Below are 17,832 nucleotides of genomic sequence, written 5' to 3'. Positions count from 1 at the left end.
AACATTATTTGGCAATCCTCAGTAAATACTATCAAACTCCTCTGATGTCAGACCAGATATGAGACGCGTGCACACACACACACAGAAAAGGAGAATGATGATTTTAGAATACTTCAGCTAATGAAGTTAAATGTTTATTATCATCAACTATCCAGTTCGTTTTTATAGTGCAACGTTTTTCTACTTTTCTACATTAATTGAACCAGTAGAGAGAGAGATGCCCCCCCCCCCGAGCCCCGCTCCCCCCACCCTTTCCTTACTCAGCTCAGATGTTTTCTCTGTCTTGAGCAGGGTTAGCTAGGAACAGCTTTCTCAAGCTTCGCACCTTGGGCATGGAATGGGTAGGACCATTATCCACTTAGACACCCCGGTCTCTCTTGGTGAATTAAAATCTGTATTACATAACTTCCTACAAGAAGAATGTTGCTGCTTTCTGTAGTCGGGTCCCAACTGCAAAATTACTGTATTACCCTGTATTATACACTTTTACTATCATGTAGACCAGGGGTGTCAAACTCATTTTCACAGAGGGCCACATCAGCATTATGGTTGCCCTCAAAGGGCCAAAGACCGTATAAATGTTAATGTAATGTTAAATAAATGTAGCTACACATTTACATATTGTTAAACATGGTGTTTCTGTATTTATTACTTATTCAAGTTATACATATTGCATATTCATTTGCATAAATGTAAAAATATATGTTAGCTTATGTTATTTTAACAAATAATTTTAGTTTATCAGAACCCCATATTACTCCACCAATCAATGATCAAACCATTCAAGTAAATAACAAAGAAGAATATCATCAAATACAAGCTATGACATTAAGTTTGTTCAAAACCTTTTTGTCACAGTCAAGAGGGGCAGAACTAACAACTGTGAGCTGCAAAGAACACGTGGGACAGATGTAGCAGATGTTACAAAAACAAATGGCTGCACACAACCTTGCAGAGGCCATACATCCAACTAATGGAAGATAGTTTAATTAACTTTAATTAACAGATTGCAGAATGGGTACAGTACAGTACAGCTCAATACACACAATTGTTAAGGGGATGCAGACCAGAGAAAGACTTTCGACTTGTTTACATCAGGGTCCCCCATTTTCAATTCGTAATGAAATTGCTATTATGTGTCTGCATGAACACACAACTGTAACTGTACTCAAAAATAACAAAATAAGGGTTGTCTCAGTTCACAACTATATTGGTCAAGTTTTGGGTGGGACTTGTTTGCGTCCCTACAGCTTCTTATTCAATTGAGCGAGATGCTCGGTTATGTCACACAGCCAGTTTGCATCTGACAGTTCAGACAATATTTCTTCAACCCTTTGTTACCTATTCCGCCTGGATCTTTTTTGTATTTTGGGCTGTAAAATTGTCAAAGAATGTCTGAGGAGTAACTAAGTGCTTTTGGCTTTTTTCCTTTGTTACCTCAGATGTTCAACATACATGTATGTGTAAGAATGTGTAATAACTAAGGCTGTCAAAGTTAAAGCTTTATTAACGCATTAACCCACAATTATTTTAACACTGCTATTTTTTAACCCAATATTAATGTAAAAAAAAAATTCGATTAAAAAACGATTAATCGTGCAGCCCTACACCCAAGCCTAATGAACAGCTATTCCCCTCCTGCTCTCATCTATTGTTTCCCTTCCGGTCTGATGGTTAGTCTAATTTGTCATCATTCGGTTTTAATGGGAAAAATAAATCCTCTCAGCCTATAGACACAGCGTTTGCGCAGCCTTGTGTCTGTTCACAGCTATGAATTGAGATTGTATCTGGTTTTTTGCATTCAATAAAGGGTTGAAACATATAATTTGAAATGATACCATAGTACCATACTGTACATTGAACATTGCCTATATATCTGTCTTAATATACCTGCATATAATTCTTCTATATACCTTATACACCTGCATATAACTATGATAGCATGTACAATAATGCTGTATATAACGTAAATATATATATATATTTATATTTATTCTTACTGTGTATATATATATCTATCCACATCTGTCTGTACATACCTGCATATAATCCTTTTTACATATCTGTAGACTATATCTATATCTGTACATATCCCTTACCTATAATCTTACTAGTTACTGCTGGTCAGTAGTACTACTTTATATATTTTATATCCAGTTTATTCACCTGTACATTGTATATTAGTATTGCACTTTACTGTTACATTTGCACTCTTGTTGGACGCCAAACCTCTTTTCATTGTACTGTATAATGACAATAAATTTGAATAGAATCTGTAATTTGACTGGTACACCTCAAAATGACTATTAGAATGTTGAATAATGTTGCCTTGGAAACCAGTGTACATTTGGATGCACACATGGTAAGTTGATGTGTTACCATGGCAACGACATCATTTAGATTAGGCCTGCCACGATAACACATTTTGCTGGGCGATTAATTGCCCCCGAAAATATCGCGATAAGCGATATTATTGCGACCGGTTAGAGCATTTTTTTTTGGAGAAATTTATTTCCCAAAACTTTTATTTTGAAGCCCACCGCTCCGTCTTTTCCGGTGTTTTAGACTTTTATTTTGAAGCCCACCGACCGGACCGGAAGTATTGTTGTGATTATCAGGTACTTTTTGGGTACTTTTTTAGTCCCTGCTCTGTCCTGGTTCCAAGCGAGTAGAAGTCTCTATATATATCTATGGTAGAAGTGGTACCAGAAAAGTCACGTGAAACACTGCAGACCACTGATTGGTCAGAATAGAGACGCGTCACTCGTTGGAGAGTCTGAGGGAGTCTGAACGAAAACAGAAAGCCGCCATCTTTAATGTCTTGCATAGGATTTCATAATCATTATGTTTGCAGCAGGCACAAGTGCAATAAACAAAGGATACAGTCACTGTGTATTCTGCCTCATTTATTGATTAAACAAAACCGACATCAACACAATTTGCCACCGAGCGGAGAGTTTAGTCTCGCAAAAAGATCGCTGACTTGTTAAGGCTTGTTGTTAGGTTAGGTGCTAATGTTGTGCTAGCGTTTTAGCATGGCTATCGTACATAGCGTGATCAATATAACTCGCTATTGATTGTTTGTATGAGTAACGTTAATGCTAGTAGAATAGACACAATGAGGGGTAACGTTAGCCCCACGGAGCTCCTGTGCTGTGCTCTGTAGTAAAGCCAGCGGCCCGCCTCCCAACACGGACAGTGACTGACAATGGGCACTGGTTCCGCCTCATTAAAACAAACGCGCAAATAGCAATTAATCGCGCCCGTCAAAATCATTGCATTCATTTTAATTATCGCTGCAATTAATCGATTTATTGCTTATCGCGGCAGGCCTAATTTAGATAAACATTCCAGCAACAGCTGTGTTGAAAATTCCAACTTTTTGAGTCTCACGTAAAACCATAGAAAAATGCACTGTGTAAAGCCATGCTTATCCCCATGACAACACTGTCAAGCCTTGTGTCTCAAGTCCTGGTCCTCGGGAACTCGGAAGGTCTAAGCTAGCAAATTTGACAACGTTTTTTCGTCCAAACTGCTAGTTGGGAGAAACATTTAGGTGGCTGGGTGGCGCAGCGGAGACTCCGGTCTCGAATCTAGGTCTCAGCATTGCCTCCGGCTTGGGCCAGCCGTCATACTAACTCGTTTGGCTGAGTTAGTGGGAGGGAAGTTGATGGGGTGGTAATCTGGCGTTGTGGACAACGACTCCTACAGGTCAGGTCTGGCCGCCTGCACAGCAAAAGACAGGAAGTGGTGAAGGCAGCGTGACCTCCCATGCGTTACACTTCACCAATGAGAGTCCACGCTGTCAGGTGAAAAAAGAGCCGCTGGCTGTCTCCGCATGTGTCGGAGGAAGCATGTGGTAGACCTCAGGGCTCCCTAGACCGACCAGTAGGGGGCACATGCGCACAACGACCAGGTAGGGGAGGGGGGGAATTGGCATAACGACTAAATTGGGATGGGAGGAAAAAGCACAGAAAATCAGGCGGAGAAAAAGAGGATAAAACATTTTTTAAATTGGGAGAAACATTGAACCTATTACATAGTAACTCATTAGAAAAACAGAAGCTATGGATTTACGCAACTCCTGTTTAACAAGTTGATTTCTACCACACTCTACCAAACATAATTCTTTCCACTTTTTGGTTTAGATTGTGACTGAATTAGCTAATAGTGGCCAAAGGGCACCACTTCACAACTTGGCAACTTGTGTATCATCCAACTTGGTAGGCCGTTCACGTGCTGCTTCCAGGGGAAACTCACGTGCTGCTTCCAGGGGAAACTCAACATACCCGACACCACATGAACCATCATGCAGCCTACTGTTCAAACATGAAACAATCCTCATTCCATTATTTTGTGATCAAATCTTTTTTTATTTTTCAAACATAAAACAGCACAAATCACAACATAATAACAATAATAATACACAAAAAGACACCAAAAACATCGACTCAACACAAGAATGACTAAACAATAAATAATAAATAAAACAGATTGTACAATTAACACCCCAAGCCCCCTCCCTCACCACCCATCACAGCCACGATCCCAACCCTCGAGAGCCCCAAGTCCGGTACCCCGGCGAGCCAGAGCATCATGCCTCTTTAACACCCCGACTCGCCGAGGGCCCGAACCAAGGCCCCCCCCACCCCTAGCCTGTGACCCTCCGACACAATCAAGGGGGGCCCAGAACACAAACATAATGGGTTTCCCGAGCCCCCTCCATCTACAGGCCCGACAGCCGCGAACCCCGACCCCGGAGGACCCGCAGTCCGGCGCCCACACGAGCAAAAGCACCACGCCTCTTTAATGCCTCGACCCGCAGAGACCCCGAACCACGCCCCCCCCAGTCCGAGCCCACAACCACCAGACCCACAGGTAAAGGGGGCCCAGAACACACACATAATAAAAAATACAATAGAAATAAAAAATAAAAACAAGTGGACAATGGTATTCGCTCGCTCTTCACCCCCCCCCCCCCCCCCCCACACACACACTCACCCCAGGACCCCAACGTGAGTTAAATACATAATATATGGTAGATTATCAAGCAGTTGACCATTATATGCGCTCTTTAAGTTTTGCAACCGCTGCCAACCAGATAGCAATATTCGCTTTGTTAACCCCTAAAATTCATGCAGTGGATATCTCCAGATATATCACATCGAGGTAGGTAAGAATCCATACCTTCGGGCATAGCTTGTCTGGGTGTATCCAGCGTGATGCAATATATTTCTTGGCGGCTGTGAGGCCGGCAAAAATGAGTCTCTTCACATGTGTAGAGGTCGGAAATTGGGAAACCTCATTCAATAATAATACAGAAGGCAGGACAGGTATAGTCAGAGAGAAAATATCTGATAGCTGGGTGGTAATCTCTTCCCAGAAAAGCTCATACTTTGAGCTCATTTTATAGTTAAAATGATTGAGACAACGCAATCTTCTGTCTTCGTTGTGCATGCATGCGTGTGCTCACCACACGCGATACATGTGTCACTATTCTGGCAGTGGCTACTGTTATTATAGTATTGTTAATGAAAGGTCTGTTATTTAATGTTTGTGTAAAGGGCTATTTTAACTGTTGATGGGTAGTGCATCAGTAAAGTGAATATGGTATTGTGCTCTTGTTGAATAGGTGGAGAGGGTTAACTGTATTATAATAGTAAATAGAGAAATATGTTGTGCTCTTGCTTTTTTCTTTTTGAAGGTGCACAGAGTAGCATTGCTAGTGCCACAACAGTTTTATTTGAGTTTCATAACAGTACATTGTACTAAGCATGCACTAAAATTCACCAGAATGCAGGAAATTAAGTCTTTGTAACTAAGATTTTCCTGGTGAGTGACTCCCAGACCCCCGCTTAAAAAGTGGCCTGACTGGGGCGATATTTCGCGCTATATCTCCCGGTATGAATTATTTCCCCAGTCCGGCCCTGGTCACTGAGCTCGGAAAAATCACGCCGCCATCCGACCTGATCGTAAACCGGAAGTCTCATTCCATTATTGAGGTTCTATGGAAGCCACCTCTGACACATGGAAATACTTTATCTATCTCCCTCAAAGCAACCGTTGTGATTGGATCAATTGTCATGGTGTAATCTTTGTAAAAAATGGACTAGTCCACTATTTCCACAAATTCTTTATAATACTGCTGCAACATGCAATTATTGCATTTATTTGATTACAAACAAATAACTTTTAGTTCAATAATAAATAAATCATACATTCAATAAAAGAGGTTTGAGATTCACCACGATACACAATAGAGAGGCCCTTTCTATACCTTCTAGCTCTAGTACGGTGAAAACACAAGTGATATGAGTGTTGTAAATGAAAGTATAGCATCTTATCTACAAGTCTCTACATTGACACAGTGTTGCCCTGTGAATCACACAGGCCCTCACTTGAATCGCTCGGCAGGAAGGAATGTAATCGGTAGATCTGTGATGTGAGTCATCATAGCCACATTAAACGGGATCACAGAATACGAAACACAGCGTTATCTGACATTAGCCGCTCGTACCAGAACAGCGCTGTGTACAATGTACCATTATTAGTGCTTAGCATACAATGATTAGAGTAATTTCTGTTCTCAGGGGCGGTTTGCCTAGCGGAGATACTGGAATGTAATTGTTTGTTCAACACATGCGATTCAGAAAACCAGTGTTTCGTGTTTCTATACAGATCATGTTGATTTGTTTAGGAAAATTACAAGTATCATACATAACACTGAAGTATCATGACCCTGTACTCCAGAGGATTGCACTTAAAAGCATTACTTAAAACACTTATTTCCGAAGTGGTCCTCGATGGAAAACATAAAAATACAATAACAATAAAAACAAACAATAAAAACACAATACAACAAGACATAAAATAAATGTCATACCCTGCACTATACAAAATGAAGATGGAAAATTTTTATAATCTCCAATCTTACACTTCTTCCCAAAGAAGCGTCTTTATTTTGTAAAGACTATCTGTTGTATTCAAGGCCCCTTGACTCATTGATACCACTGCCTTGCAGACGTTGCGTAGGTCTGATTTCAATATATCATATTCCGTATCTCCCAGTGATTTCTTAACACTGTTTTTCCACTGTCTCGAGGATTGATGCTCCAATTTTGGTTTCCAGGTCATTCGAATGAAAGACAAGAACTAAATTAGAAAATGAATCACCCAAGCACACCAGTATTCCCCCTGCTATCCCGTCACGGAGGGAATACATCTGGTGATCTTAATCAAATGACAGGCGATTATCTGTGGCCAATGAGCTGGAGCGTTGTTGCGCCATATTGGTTGGCATGGAATGTCATGAGAATGCAAATAATTTCATGTGGAAACAAAACAGGACACAGTCAATAGGCCTTCATGAGGAGATATACAGAAGAGTGGGTGTTTGGTGACATGAATATCACAGCAAAGACTCCGTTCAAAAACATTTGTCTGTGATTAAATAGTCTTTGTTGAGCAGAAACATTTGAAAATCTGAACTGTTATGGAAAATCTACAGAGTGAATCAGACACACAACACAAGTAAAAAAATAAACACAGTGGCGTAGATGCAAAGCATTCTCGTAGGGCTGGGCAATTAATCACATTTTATGGCTTCCAACGATTATGAAAACAAGATAATTCACTTTTAGCTAGGTCATGTTATTGATCCAGGTCATGTTTTTATTAAGCCAGGTCGTGTTTTTAAACCAGGTCAAGTCTTTGAGCCAGGTCATGTTATTGATCCAGGTCATGTTTTTATTAAGCCAGGTCGTGTTTTTAAACCAGGTCAAGTCTTTGAGCCAGGTCATGTTTTTGATCCAGGTCATGTTTTTATTAAGTCAGGTCGTGTTTTTAAACCAGGTCAAGTCTTTGAGCCAGGTCATGTTTTTGATCCAGGTCATGTTTTTAAACTAAGTCATGTTTTTAAGCCAGGTCATGTGATCCAGGTCATGTATTTAAGTCAGGTCATGTTTTTAAACTAAGTCAAGTCTTTGAGCCAGGTCATGTGATCCAGGTCACGGGTCATGTTTTTAAACCAGGTCATGTTTTCCATCATGTCATGTGATCCAGGTAATTTTTTTAAGCCAGGTCATGTGATCCAGGTCATGTATTTAAGTCAGGTCATGTTTTTAAACTAAGTCATGTTTTTAAACCAGGTCATGTTTTAGTTTTTCAGTTGAATTATATTTAAAGTTCCAGGAAATCCATTGTTAAAAAGATTTAAATTTTTTAAAAGTTGAATAAATTCATGATGTTTCCAAAGTCAATAAGTAATCGCGTTAAATAATCATGATCTCAATATAGAACAAAATAATTGTGATTATATTAAATGTTTTATGCCATACATTCTTGTATAGATGAACTGATCTTACACAAAGTGCCATGCATGTGAGTTGCCACTAGGGGCAGAGTGGCTAAATGTGAGTGAATGACTGACTGACTGCCTGAATTAATGAGTGAGTTAGTGACATGGCCAGTTATAGAAGTGCTTTACATCTAAAAAATTTATAAATAAATAAATAAACACACAATGCACCTCCCACTAAGTAGTGGAATTCTTCTGGGTCCTCCTTAAAGGGTAACACCACCCAAATTAAGAGTTTCAATATTTTATTTCCATGGTTCAATCAATATTTTTGAACATGAGCTCACGAGATCATGAGATACTTAAGTGCATTCAATATCATAAGAAGAACTTTCATTTTTACCATTTTTATTTGGGTATTCCTACTTTTACCTGTTCCACCCGACGGGGTCGGTACCGACCCAAAAATGGCATATGGTCATAAATCAATATTTTTCAGTGTTGCATATTTTTAGCAATTTTTTTATCAAACATTTTCAAGTATTAACATCACTAACATGTCACAAAAGCATGTAGAATGTATATTATCATCAATACGTTAGTTTAGCAATAGGTTAAAAGTGCCATTAGATAGTTTTAACTTCTCGATTTGCTGAAGTCTATTACAAGACGGCGACCATTTTGGAAAATTTTAATCATGGAAATTGTAGTTTTTTGCTGCAATTTTGTCGAGGGGATGCATCGCTGTGGATCAGTGTTGGAATTATTCCGAACTACACTTCCTGTCAGATACTGTGGGGGTTCAAAGTTCAGCGTTCTGAATGAATTATTTTTAATAACTGTTATTATTCGGGATAATAAGCCACAAAAGGTAACGTTTTTGACAAATATTGAAACGCAGTTTCTCCTCCCTATTGTTAGCATGTAGCAACAATTAGATCTGAAATTAGTTTCAAAATGGTTGCACTGTTGTGAAAATAAAAAGGTACAGTAAATTACAGTAGATATCATTATCTGTTCTTATGCACGCCTGGTGATACTAAATCCAAATTGAACTCGGGCATTTGAAAGATAATATATGTATATATATATAAATGTGCGAATTGGCTATAATAAGGTCATTTATAAGCATCATATTCTATATTCTATAATAATATTTCAAATTGCATTGGTCCGGATGGGAGAATTCAGTACTGTATCTACAGAACCTTCTGTTTAATCATCTTCCCTTTATTAATTCCCTTAGATCTTTTGTACACATGATCTCAAGAAGGTAGTAAGGTACTGAACAAGATCAGTGGCAGTTCTTTAAGTTTGGTCATTATTATCATGGTGTTATTCACTGTCAAAGATTCAAAGAAAAATCATAATTCATATTCTCCTTTGTTTCATCACAATTTAAGCAAGCCTAGTAATAGACACAATATTTCTGACACTGTGAATACATTCCCTGAGGTCCATAGATGTACCTAGATACCAAGAATATGCAAATGGGCCTTGTAGAAGTGGAGCAATATTCCATTTACCTAGGTATATATTTTAGGCGAAAATATTCCACAGGTGGAACAGGATACAATCTTTATGTAGATGTATTTTTTCAAATAATACATCCACAGAGCTTTAAGAAAGGTGCAGAATTAAAGTATTGCTTTCCCCCCCCAAAATGTATTGATTAATGAATTCATCATTTAAAAATTATTGGCGGGTCCAAAATTAATGTTGTTGTTTACATGTTGCATGCCTGTATCCCCTGCCTACTTCCCATGTAGAAGGCACCTGATTGGATAAATGACATGTGACATCTAGTGGCTGAATGTTATCTATAGCACCTTTAAGTAAAGGAACTGTGTTACTTTACTTAAAGTAAGTGAAACTTCATTTCACCACTAATTTAAAACCCTTTTCCATCTCCTCAGGCGTGATGTGGGTATGATGGTGTCCGGCGAACCTTGAGAATGTATGAGGTGATGCAGGGTGACACTTGCACCCTATCCTGGAAGCTGCCCAGTCCGGGCCACAATGGTCCAGAGCTCAGTCCCGAGGCGGGTTTCACCAGCGACGGACCCGTCAAGATCCTCAAAGTCTGCTTCTCCACCAACAACAGCCTGGGCAAGAACTTTAAGTTGGTCAAATGCGACAGCTCCTGGAACATCAGGGTGAGAAGCAGAAAATCACTAGTGCATACATACTCTTGTAGCACTATATGGGCAACTTTACACAATTCCTGTGAGTCTATTGAAGACATCTGTAAGGCATTAGCTACAACCACAGAGCCAATCACATCACTGTCCGCTACCCAGAGAGTGACGTCACTCAGGCCTTCAAATCAGGATGGCCTAATTTACTGGAGCAGGAAATGGTCTGAGCTGAATGTGTAGGGCTGCAACTAACGATTATTTTGGTAATCGACTAATCTGTCGATTATTTTTTTGATTAGTCGACTAATCTAACGATTATTTTTGTCATTCGATTAGTCGACTAATCTAACGATTATTTTTGTCACACCCTCAATCTCTGCTTCCTGTGGGCATGGCTCCTTCTCCAATGCATGTTTTACCTCACATGCTCAAGTCTGCACACCTGTGAATGTCACCCTGTTGTCCAGTCCCTCTGCCTTAACAGTTAACTTAACATAACATGATGATCCCATAGCAAATTAAAATAATGACTCATGAAACATTTGAATTTGGATCTTAAGCAACTTTAAATCAAAATGTATTTGAACAATACAACAATCACTCATAACAAGATAAATAAATTAAATAATACAAATTAAAGTGGAAGTGTTTAAATAACTAAAAAAAATATATAGCAGACTTCTTAGCTTAACATCCCAGGGAACTAATGGGATAACTGGGGATGTTGTTCGCTCCTGACAAGAGTCTCAAAGTCTGGGGTGATGGTAGACAAAGCAACTCTGAGGTCATGCTCACAACTCTGAGGTCATGCTCAATGTCCAATCTGTTCCTCTGCTTTGTCTTCAGCTGGACCAGAGCTGAGAAGCCACTTTCACAAAGATAGGCAGTGCAAAAAAAAATATATATATATATAATTATTTTTTATGACTAATCGACGCAAACATTTTGCATCGACAAGTTTTTATGATCAACGTCGTCGATTATGTCGACTAATCGTTGCAGCCCTATTGTTGTGTTTATTCTACTAACATTAACGTTACCACTCGTTGTGCTTATCCTACTAACGTTAACTCATTGACCGCCGGGAATTAGTCGGGCCCCGTTCTAGCACTGCCACGCTCTAAAAGATAGGAGTGCGTCACCTTGTTTGTAGAGCTATAACTATATTCTATATTATAGCTATGGATACAATACTATGGCCCATTTGACATCACCTACAGTATCTATCGTTCAATATGTGAAAAAGAATAAACTTTTCCATCCATACGTTCCTGTGTTATACCGTGGTGAATATAAGTATCGTTATAGCGTGGTTTGGGGTAATTCCCGAAAGGCTGAGTAATAGGTTTATAAGTTAATTCTACTATAAACGTTGCCGTTTCTTGCCTGTACACTCTATTATTCCCAAATCAAATCTATATCATAGGTATTATGTTCCATCATGAATGCATGAAAGGGGGGGGGGGGTCGTTTCTGATTATTTGATTGGCAGTAACGGCATTCGTATTGAACACTAAAAAACGCTTATCAGCCCGATCGGTATAAAAGCATTGCACGATCAAGCTAAAATTGACGTCAGATAGTCCTTACCTGTGATCGGGAGTATTCCAAAAATAATATTCCAATTGTTTGATCGCCATCTGGTACATCCGATGTCCATTTGGTCCACGGCATAACCCACCACAACATATGGATCTGGGATATTTGACGCGCTTCAATGGAACCGGGAGAACCGCTCCATTCGCCCAACAAGGAAAAGGGTGCTCGATACCGCCGTCTAGCTAGATGCGGCCGGTATTGCACTTTGGCAATCTCAGACTCATTCCCTATGGTAACACAGAGGTCCCCGGATGAATAATGAATAAAAATATGGAAAAAAAGGAAAAACTATCAAATAACGTATGTGGTTGGCGTTCAACGGTTGTCGGACAAACACGTATATAAACATTGTTGGCAGGGATTGAGTTAATGTTACGGCTTGTTGAGTTTATTCTATTAACGTTAACGTTACCACTTGTTGTGTTTATTCTACTAACGCTAACGTTACCGCTTGTTGTGTTTATTCTACTAACGTTAACATTACAGCTTGTTGTATTTATTCTACTAACGTTAACGTTGCCACTTGTGTTTATTCTACTAACGCTATGTTCCCACTTGTTTTGTTTATTCTACTAACGCTAACGTTACCACTCGTTGTATTTAGTCTACTAACGCTAATGTTCCCACTTGTTTTGTTTATTCTACTAAACGCTAATGTTCCCACTTGTTTTGTTTATTCTACTAATGCTAATGTTACCACTTGTTGTATTTATTCTACTAACGCTAATGTTACCACTCGTTGTGTTTATTCTACTAACGCTAACGTTACCACTTGTTGTGTTTATTCTACTAACGCTAATGTTACCACTCGTGTTTATTCTACTAACACTAACCTTCCCACTAGTTTTGTTTATTCTACTAACGCTAACGTTCCCACTTGTTTTTTTTTATTCGACTAATGCTAATGTTACCACTTGTTGTGTTATGTTACGACCCCTGTGGGTCTAAGGGTAAAGGGCTGTAACATAAATGTTGGTTGAAAGAAATGATGGACCAAGTTTGTAAACACAATGATATGTATTGAGATATGCAAAGGAAGCACATGTAGCTCAAGGGTGAGCCAAGGCCAAAACAACTAACAAACACCACTATTCTCCAAATAAACCAACCTAATCTATGGTAAAATAAATGACATTACCTAAACTACCCTTACCTAACCAAAACAGGAGAAAACAATATCCAAATGAAATGGCAGCTCACCCCATCTGTGCTTCCTGAAAAAGAGGGAAAAAACACACAAGAATGGAAAACATATAACACAACAATCTATAGCTAACAATGTTCTCTCTGTGGCCATACACACACAAAGGCAGTTTCACTAACACAAAGGCCAATAAACAAATGCAATAGTATCCAAAGTTCAATGTCACAAAATCAAACCAGGCCTAGCCGCGTTATTTCTAAACCTAGCCGCATTTCTGGCAGACGCTCTCTGATTGGCACTGACTGACGCTCTCTGATTGGCCACTGACGAGTTTGCCCAATCGCGTGACGAGCTGTGTCTTTGCCCATTTCCACGTCAAACAGCCTGAAAACTACCTGCCGTTCTATCGCCATGCTCTAAGACAAACTCTAACCTTAACCAACTTCGAAAGAGTGCCTAAGCTTAACCGTCGAAAGAACTTGCCGTCACGCTCTAAGACAAACTCTAACCGTAACCAACTTCGAAAGAGTGCCTAAGCTTAACCAGTGTAGAAACAGGCGTCGGCCAATCAGAGAGCGTCTTGCCAGAAATGCGGCTAGGTTTAGAAATAACGCTGACTAGCCTCATGCCAGAGAGAGAGAGTGACTGAAGTGAGAAGCCATGTTTTAACAGGGTGTGGTGATCCACGATTGGGTGGTGGGTGATGGCTTCTGATTGGGTCTTGGAGTCTTGAAACCCATCCACCAATCGGTGCTGTGCTGCTATGCAGGGCCGTATTAACGACCAGGCAGTTTGGGCCGCGGCCCGTGGGCCTCTAGTGACGAGGGGCCTCAAAAAAAAATAAAAAAAAATCTTTTTTTTCAAATTTATTTTTTATTTTTTTGGAGGCCCCTCGTCACTGGAGTCCCAAATATTTTTTTATTTTCTTTATTTTCTATTTTTTGATGCCCCTTGTCACTAGAGGCCCCACATTTAAAATTGTTTTTTTCTTATTTTGGAGATCGATGTCATACTGTGACACTGAAATGAAAAAATATTTCAACAACTAAAATATTTAGTCAACTAAAATATTTCATCAACTAAAATATACAGTACGTCACACCCTGCCATCTGCAAGTGGCTAATCTTGAGTATTTTTTCTCCTTTTCATAAGAGTTTGAGGTTTTCAGTTTGAGGTAAAAACAGCAATAAAAAGTCAAAACTTGCATCTCCACATCCCAGTCCCGACGCCTGAATACTTTTACCAACGGATTTCCAGTTCCGCGTTCGCGTTCTGCGCTCTGACGTTTCTGGTAGCGCCAATCGTGTGACGCCTCTTTCTTTCACCGGTTAAGCGTAAGCACTCTTTCGAAGTTGGTTAAGGTTAGAGTTTGTCTTAGAGCAGGGCGATAGAATACCAGCCCTGATTCCATACTCTAACCTTAACCAACTTCGAAAGAGTCGCCTAAGAAACGTCAGTGGCCAATCAGATCGCACCAGAAAAGTCAGTGGCCAATCAGATCGCAGAACGCGAACGCGGAACTGGAAATCCGTTGGTAAAAGAATAGACGCAGCCCCGACACGAATGAGGCAGATTGGGATCATTATTCATGACAGACAGCAGAGACCCGCCGGTGCTGATAGCGGATATCATCAAGCTCCCCCTGGTGACTAGGGGCCTCCACTACACACTAGTAAAAAAAATAAAAGAAATACGAAAAAAAAATATATAATCAGATCCTCATCCAGCGTTTACTTTCACAGCATCTATAGTGACTACTAGTATCATCTCATCTCTTCTCTATCTATTTTTATTACATTTTTTGAATTGCAAATAAAAATATGATTGATTGTTTGATAATGAGGGGTGAGAGACGTTGAGTCTACGTGACACTGACGTCCAGGTCCAGGGGTCACTGTCAGGTCAGGTCAGGTGACCACTGACCGCGAGAATTGCACTTGCAAGTTGATCAAGTAGGCTAAGACTCGAGTAGTACTGTATGATCATATGAGACTCAAAGAACATGGATAAAAAAGTTAAACGGTGGGAAAGCGGAGCTGCTAAGTTAAGTAGATAGCATACCGACTATCTCTACTTTTTTCACCCCGTCAGGTAAGGAGGAGGATAGCCCCCTGGCTAGCACTAGTAGTAGTAGCAACGTTAAAGAGGCTGAGCCAGGCGCCGCGGGCAGAGAGGACGAGAATGCTAACGTTATTATTATTGATGCTAGCGACAGAGAAGAGGCAGCGGCAGCCTCTAGTTCAGCCGGCCCACCACCACCAGTGGCTGCCACCAGTTCGTATACGCCCGCCGCATCTCCACAGCCCAGCCCCAACACCAACACCAATGACTCTGACTCTGAGGCAGACCGCGATGATGACAGCCCGTGCTTGAACATGAAAACCAGGAGGATTGGTTGGACAATGTTACGGATCCAGCTTTTTTATTTTTTTTAAAGTGACATATAAAAACGCCATTGTGCGTGTATGTGTGTGGGTGTGGGGGGGGGGCTCCACAAGAATCTGGCCCAGGGGCCTCTGAATTCTTAATCTGGCCTTGCTGCTATGTAGTCCACCAATGGAAGGGCAGGCATAGCCGGGACGCGTCTATATTAATCCCAGCCCAAGAGTGCTTCGTGTTTCTTTGATTGGCCACGACGCCCATGTGACCGCGGCTTATCGCGGCGCGCGGCAGAGCGGAAATAGGCTGCTGCTCCGGCGAAAGAAAGACAGGCATTCTATTGCCATGCTCTGCGACAAACTCTAACCTTAACCAACTCCGAAAGAATGCCTAAACTTAACCCTAACCTTAACCAACTCCGAAAGAATGCCTAAACTTAACCCTAACCTTAACCAACTCCGAAAGAATGCCTAAACTTAACCCTAACCTTAACCAACTCCGAAAGAATGCCTAAACTTAACCCTAACCTTAACCAACTCCGAAAGAATGCCTAAACTTAACCGGCGAAAGAATGCACGTTTATATAGAGAGATGATAAATTAATTAAACGTAAAAGAAAAAGAAAAACATTTAAGTGATTTAAACTTGTCACCAACGCACCGCAGGCTCCACAGCAAGGCGGCGAACGAGTTGAGCTAACCGTCGATGTTAAAACGGGGGGATTACGGCTGCATAATGCCGCGGCAACCTATGCGCCTCTGCCGCTGCCGCTCTGCCGCGGGCCGTGCTAGGTGTTGTCGTGGCCAATCAGGGAAAACGCGGAAGCACTTTTCTGGGATTAAAGAATAGGCAGCCGGGACCAATGGTGGAGGACGGGTTCTGGCTGGAGGGAGGAAACAAAATGGAGAACAAGACACACACTGGGGAAGCACATACATTGGGATGTAACATGTTAATTCTACTAACGCTAACATTCCCACTTGTTTTGTTTATTCTACTAATGTTAACTCATTGGGTGCCATTCACGAGAAAAGTCAGGTTAACTCGCCACCGCTTGAGCGCCAATCACGAGAAAAGTAGGGTTTTAATCGTTATTTCTTTTATTTGCTATATCCATTCATTTTTCATCCATCCAGCCTGATGTTATCATTTGGAATGGGTCTGAGCTCGCAAAAGGCCAATACCGCCGCCTAACGCCTTCCGGATGGTATTGCACATCATTGGAATCCCTCCCTCTTGGGCTGTACGCTGATCTAAGAAGTCCGGTCCAGGTTTTCGTTCTCGGGCATGCAGTACCGTTATAACACATGGACTGGGGAGACTGGGAGCAGCGTGGATTATGCGTTTTGGTGGAGAAACGTTGCATCAATAAACACGATCAATATTTGGAATGGCGATCAGGAATTGGATTATTCTTTTTGCAGTATGTGAGGTAGGGACTCTATGTTACCAATCTTGGGTTAATCCGATGTTTCTTTCGTAATGATCACGCATGTGTGTGTGCGGTTGTCTGCGACCAAGGCACGGAGAAGCGCGTTTTCAGCCCCCGCTTCTGTTCGTGCATGAGGACACATATAATACCAATAATCTAGCGTTATTTTCAGAATGATTCATAAATCGAGTGACAAATGGCACGATTTCTAAGGAAATGCATTGAAGCGCGGTTTGCTCGAGTTTCTTGAGATTAGACAGAATCGCTCTGGAACTATACTCATATTCACCACGGTATAAAACGGAAATGTATGTATGAAAAAAAATTCAGTTTTTTGCATGTTGACTGGAAGAAACTCACTGACAATCAACGTGTTTATTAGATCCATAGCTATAATATTTAATATAGTTTACGCACTCGCAAACACGGCATTCTCCCCATTCCATTACAGCGATGGCGTTCTAACCAGAATGTAAACAGTGCCCCCTTGGCGTCCATTGAGTTAATGTTACCACTTGTTATGTTTATTTTACTAACATTAATGTTACCGCTCATTGTATTTATTCTACTAACGTTAACTTTACCACTCATTGTACCCCAATCACGAATGGACTTACGAGAAAAGGTACGAGCTAATTTCATCGTAACTTACAAGCTTTTTGGGCCGGTTCCTTCTCTGGGATTCGCTCGTAGCTAAGAGCAAGAATTACGAGCACAGAAAGGCAGTCGTAAATCGGACAGACTGGGGTGCGCCCGTGTTCTTAAAGGCTTCATTTGGGAGAAATCGTTAATAAAATAAATAAATACAACAATATTTGGATCATTCATTTTTTTTAATTTTAA

At 40.6% G+C, this 17,832-nt stretch overlaps 1 protein-coding gene across 4 annotated transcripts in view; it reads left to right on the top strand.

Moving 5' to 3' along the window:
- Nucleotides 1-17,832, top strand: part of ptk2bb (protein tyrosine kinase 2 beta, b) — a 167,025-nt gene that overhangs the window by 24,884 nt on the left and 124,309 nt on the right. For all 4 annotated transcript variants that reach the window (XM_084315123.1, XM_084315122.1, XM_084315121.1 and 1 more), the window contains exon 2: nucleotides 10,213-10,452. In XM_084315123.1, the coding sequence (XP_084171249.1) occupies nucleotides 10,252-10,452 (201 nt within the window). In that variant the 5' untranslated portion in view covers nucleotides 10,213-10,251. The remainder of the gene's footprint in view (nucleotides 1-10,212; nucleotides 10,453-17,832) is intronic.

Source organism: Notolepis coatsorum (genome assembly GCF_963971535.1).
Source record: "Notolepis coatsorum genome assembly, chromosome: 5".
NCBI classification, from domain to species: domain Eukaryota; kingdom Metazoa; phylum Chordata; class Actinopteri; order Aulopiformes; family Paralepididae; genus Notolepis; species Notolepis coatsorum.
This window is presented reverse-complemented; position numbering and strand designations above follow the sequence as displayed.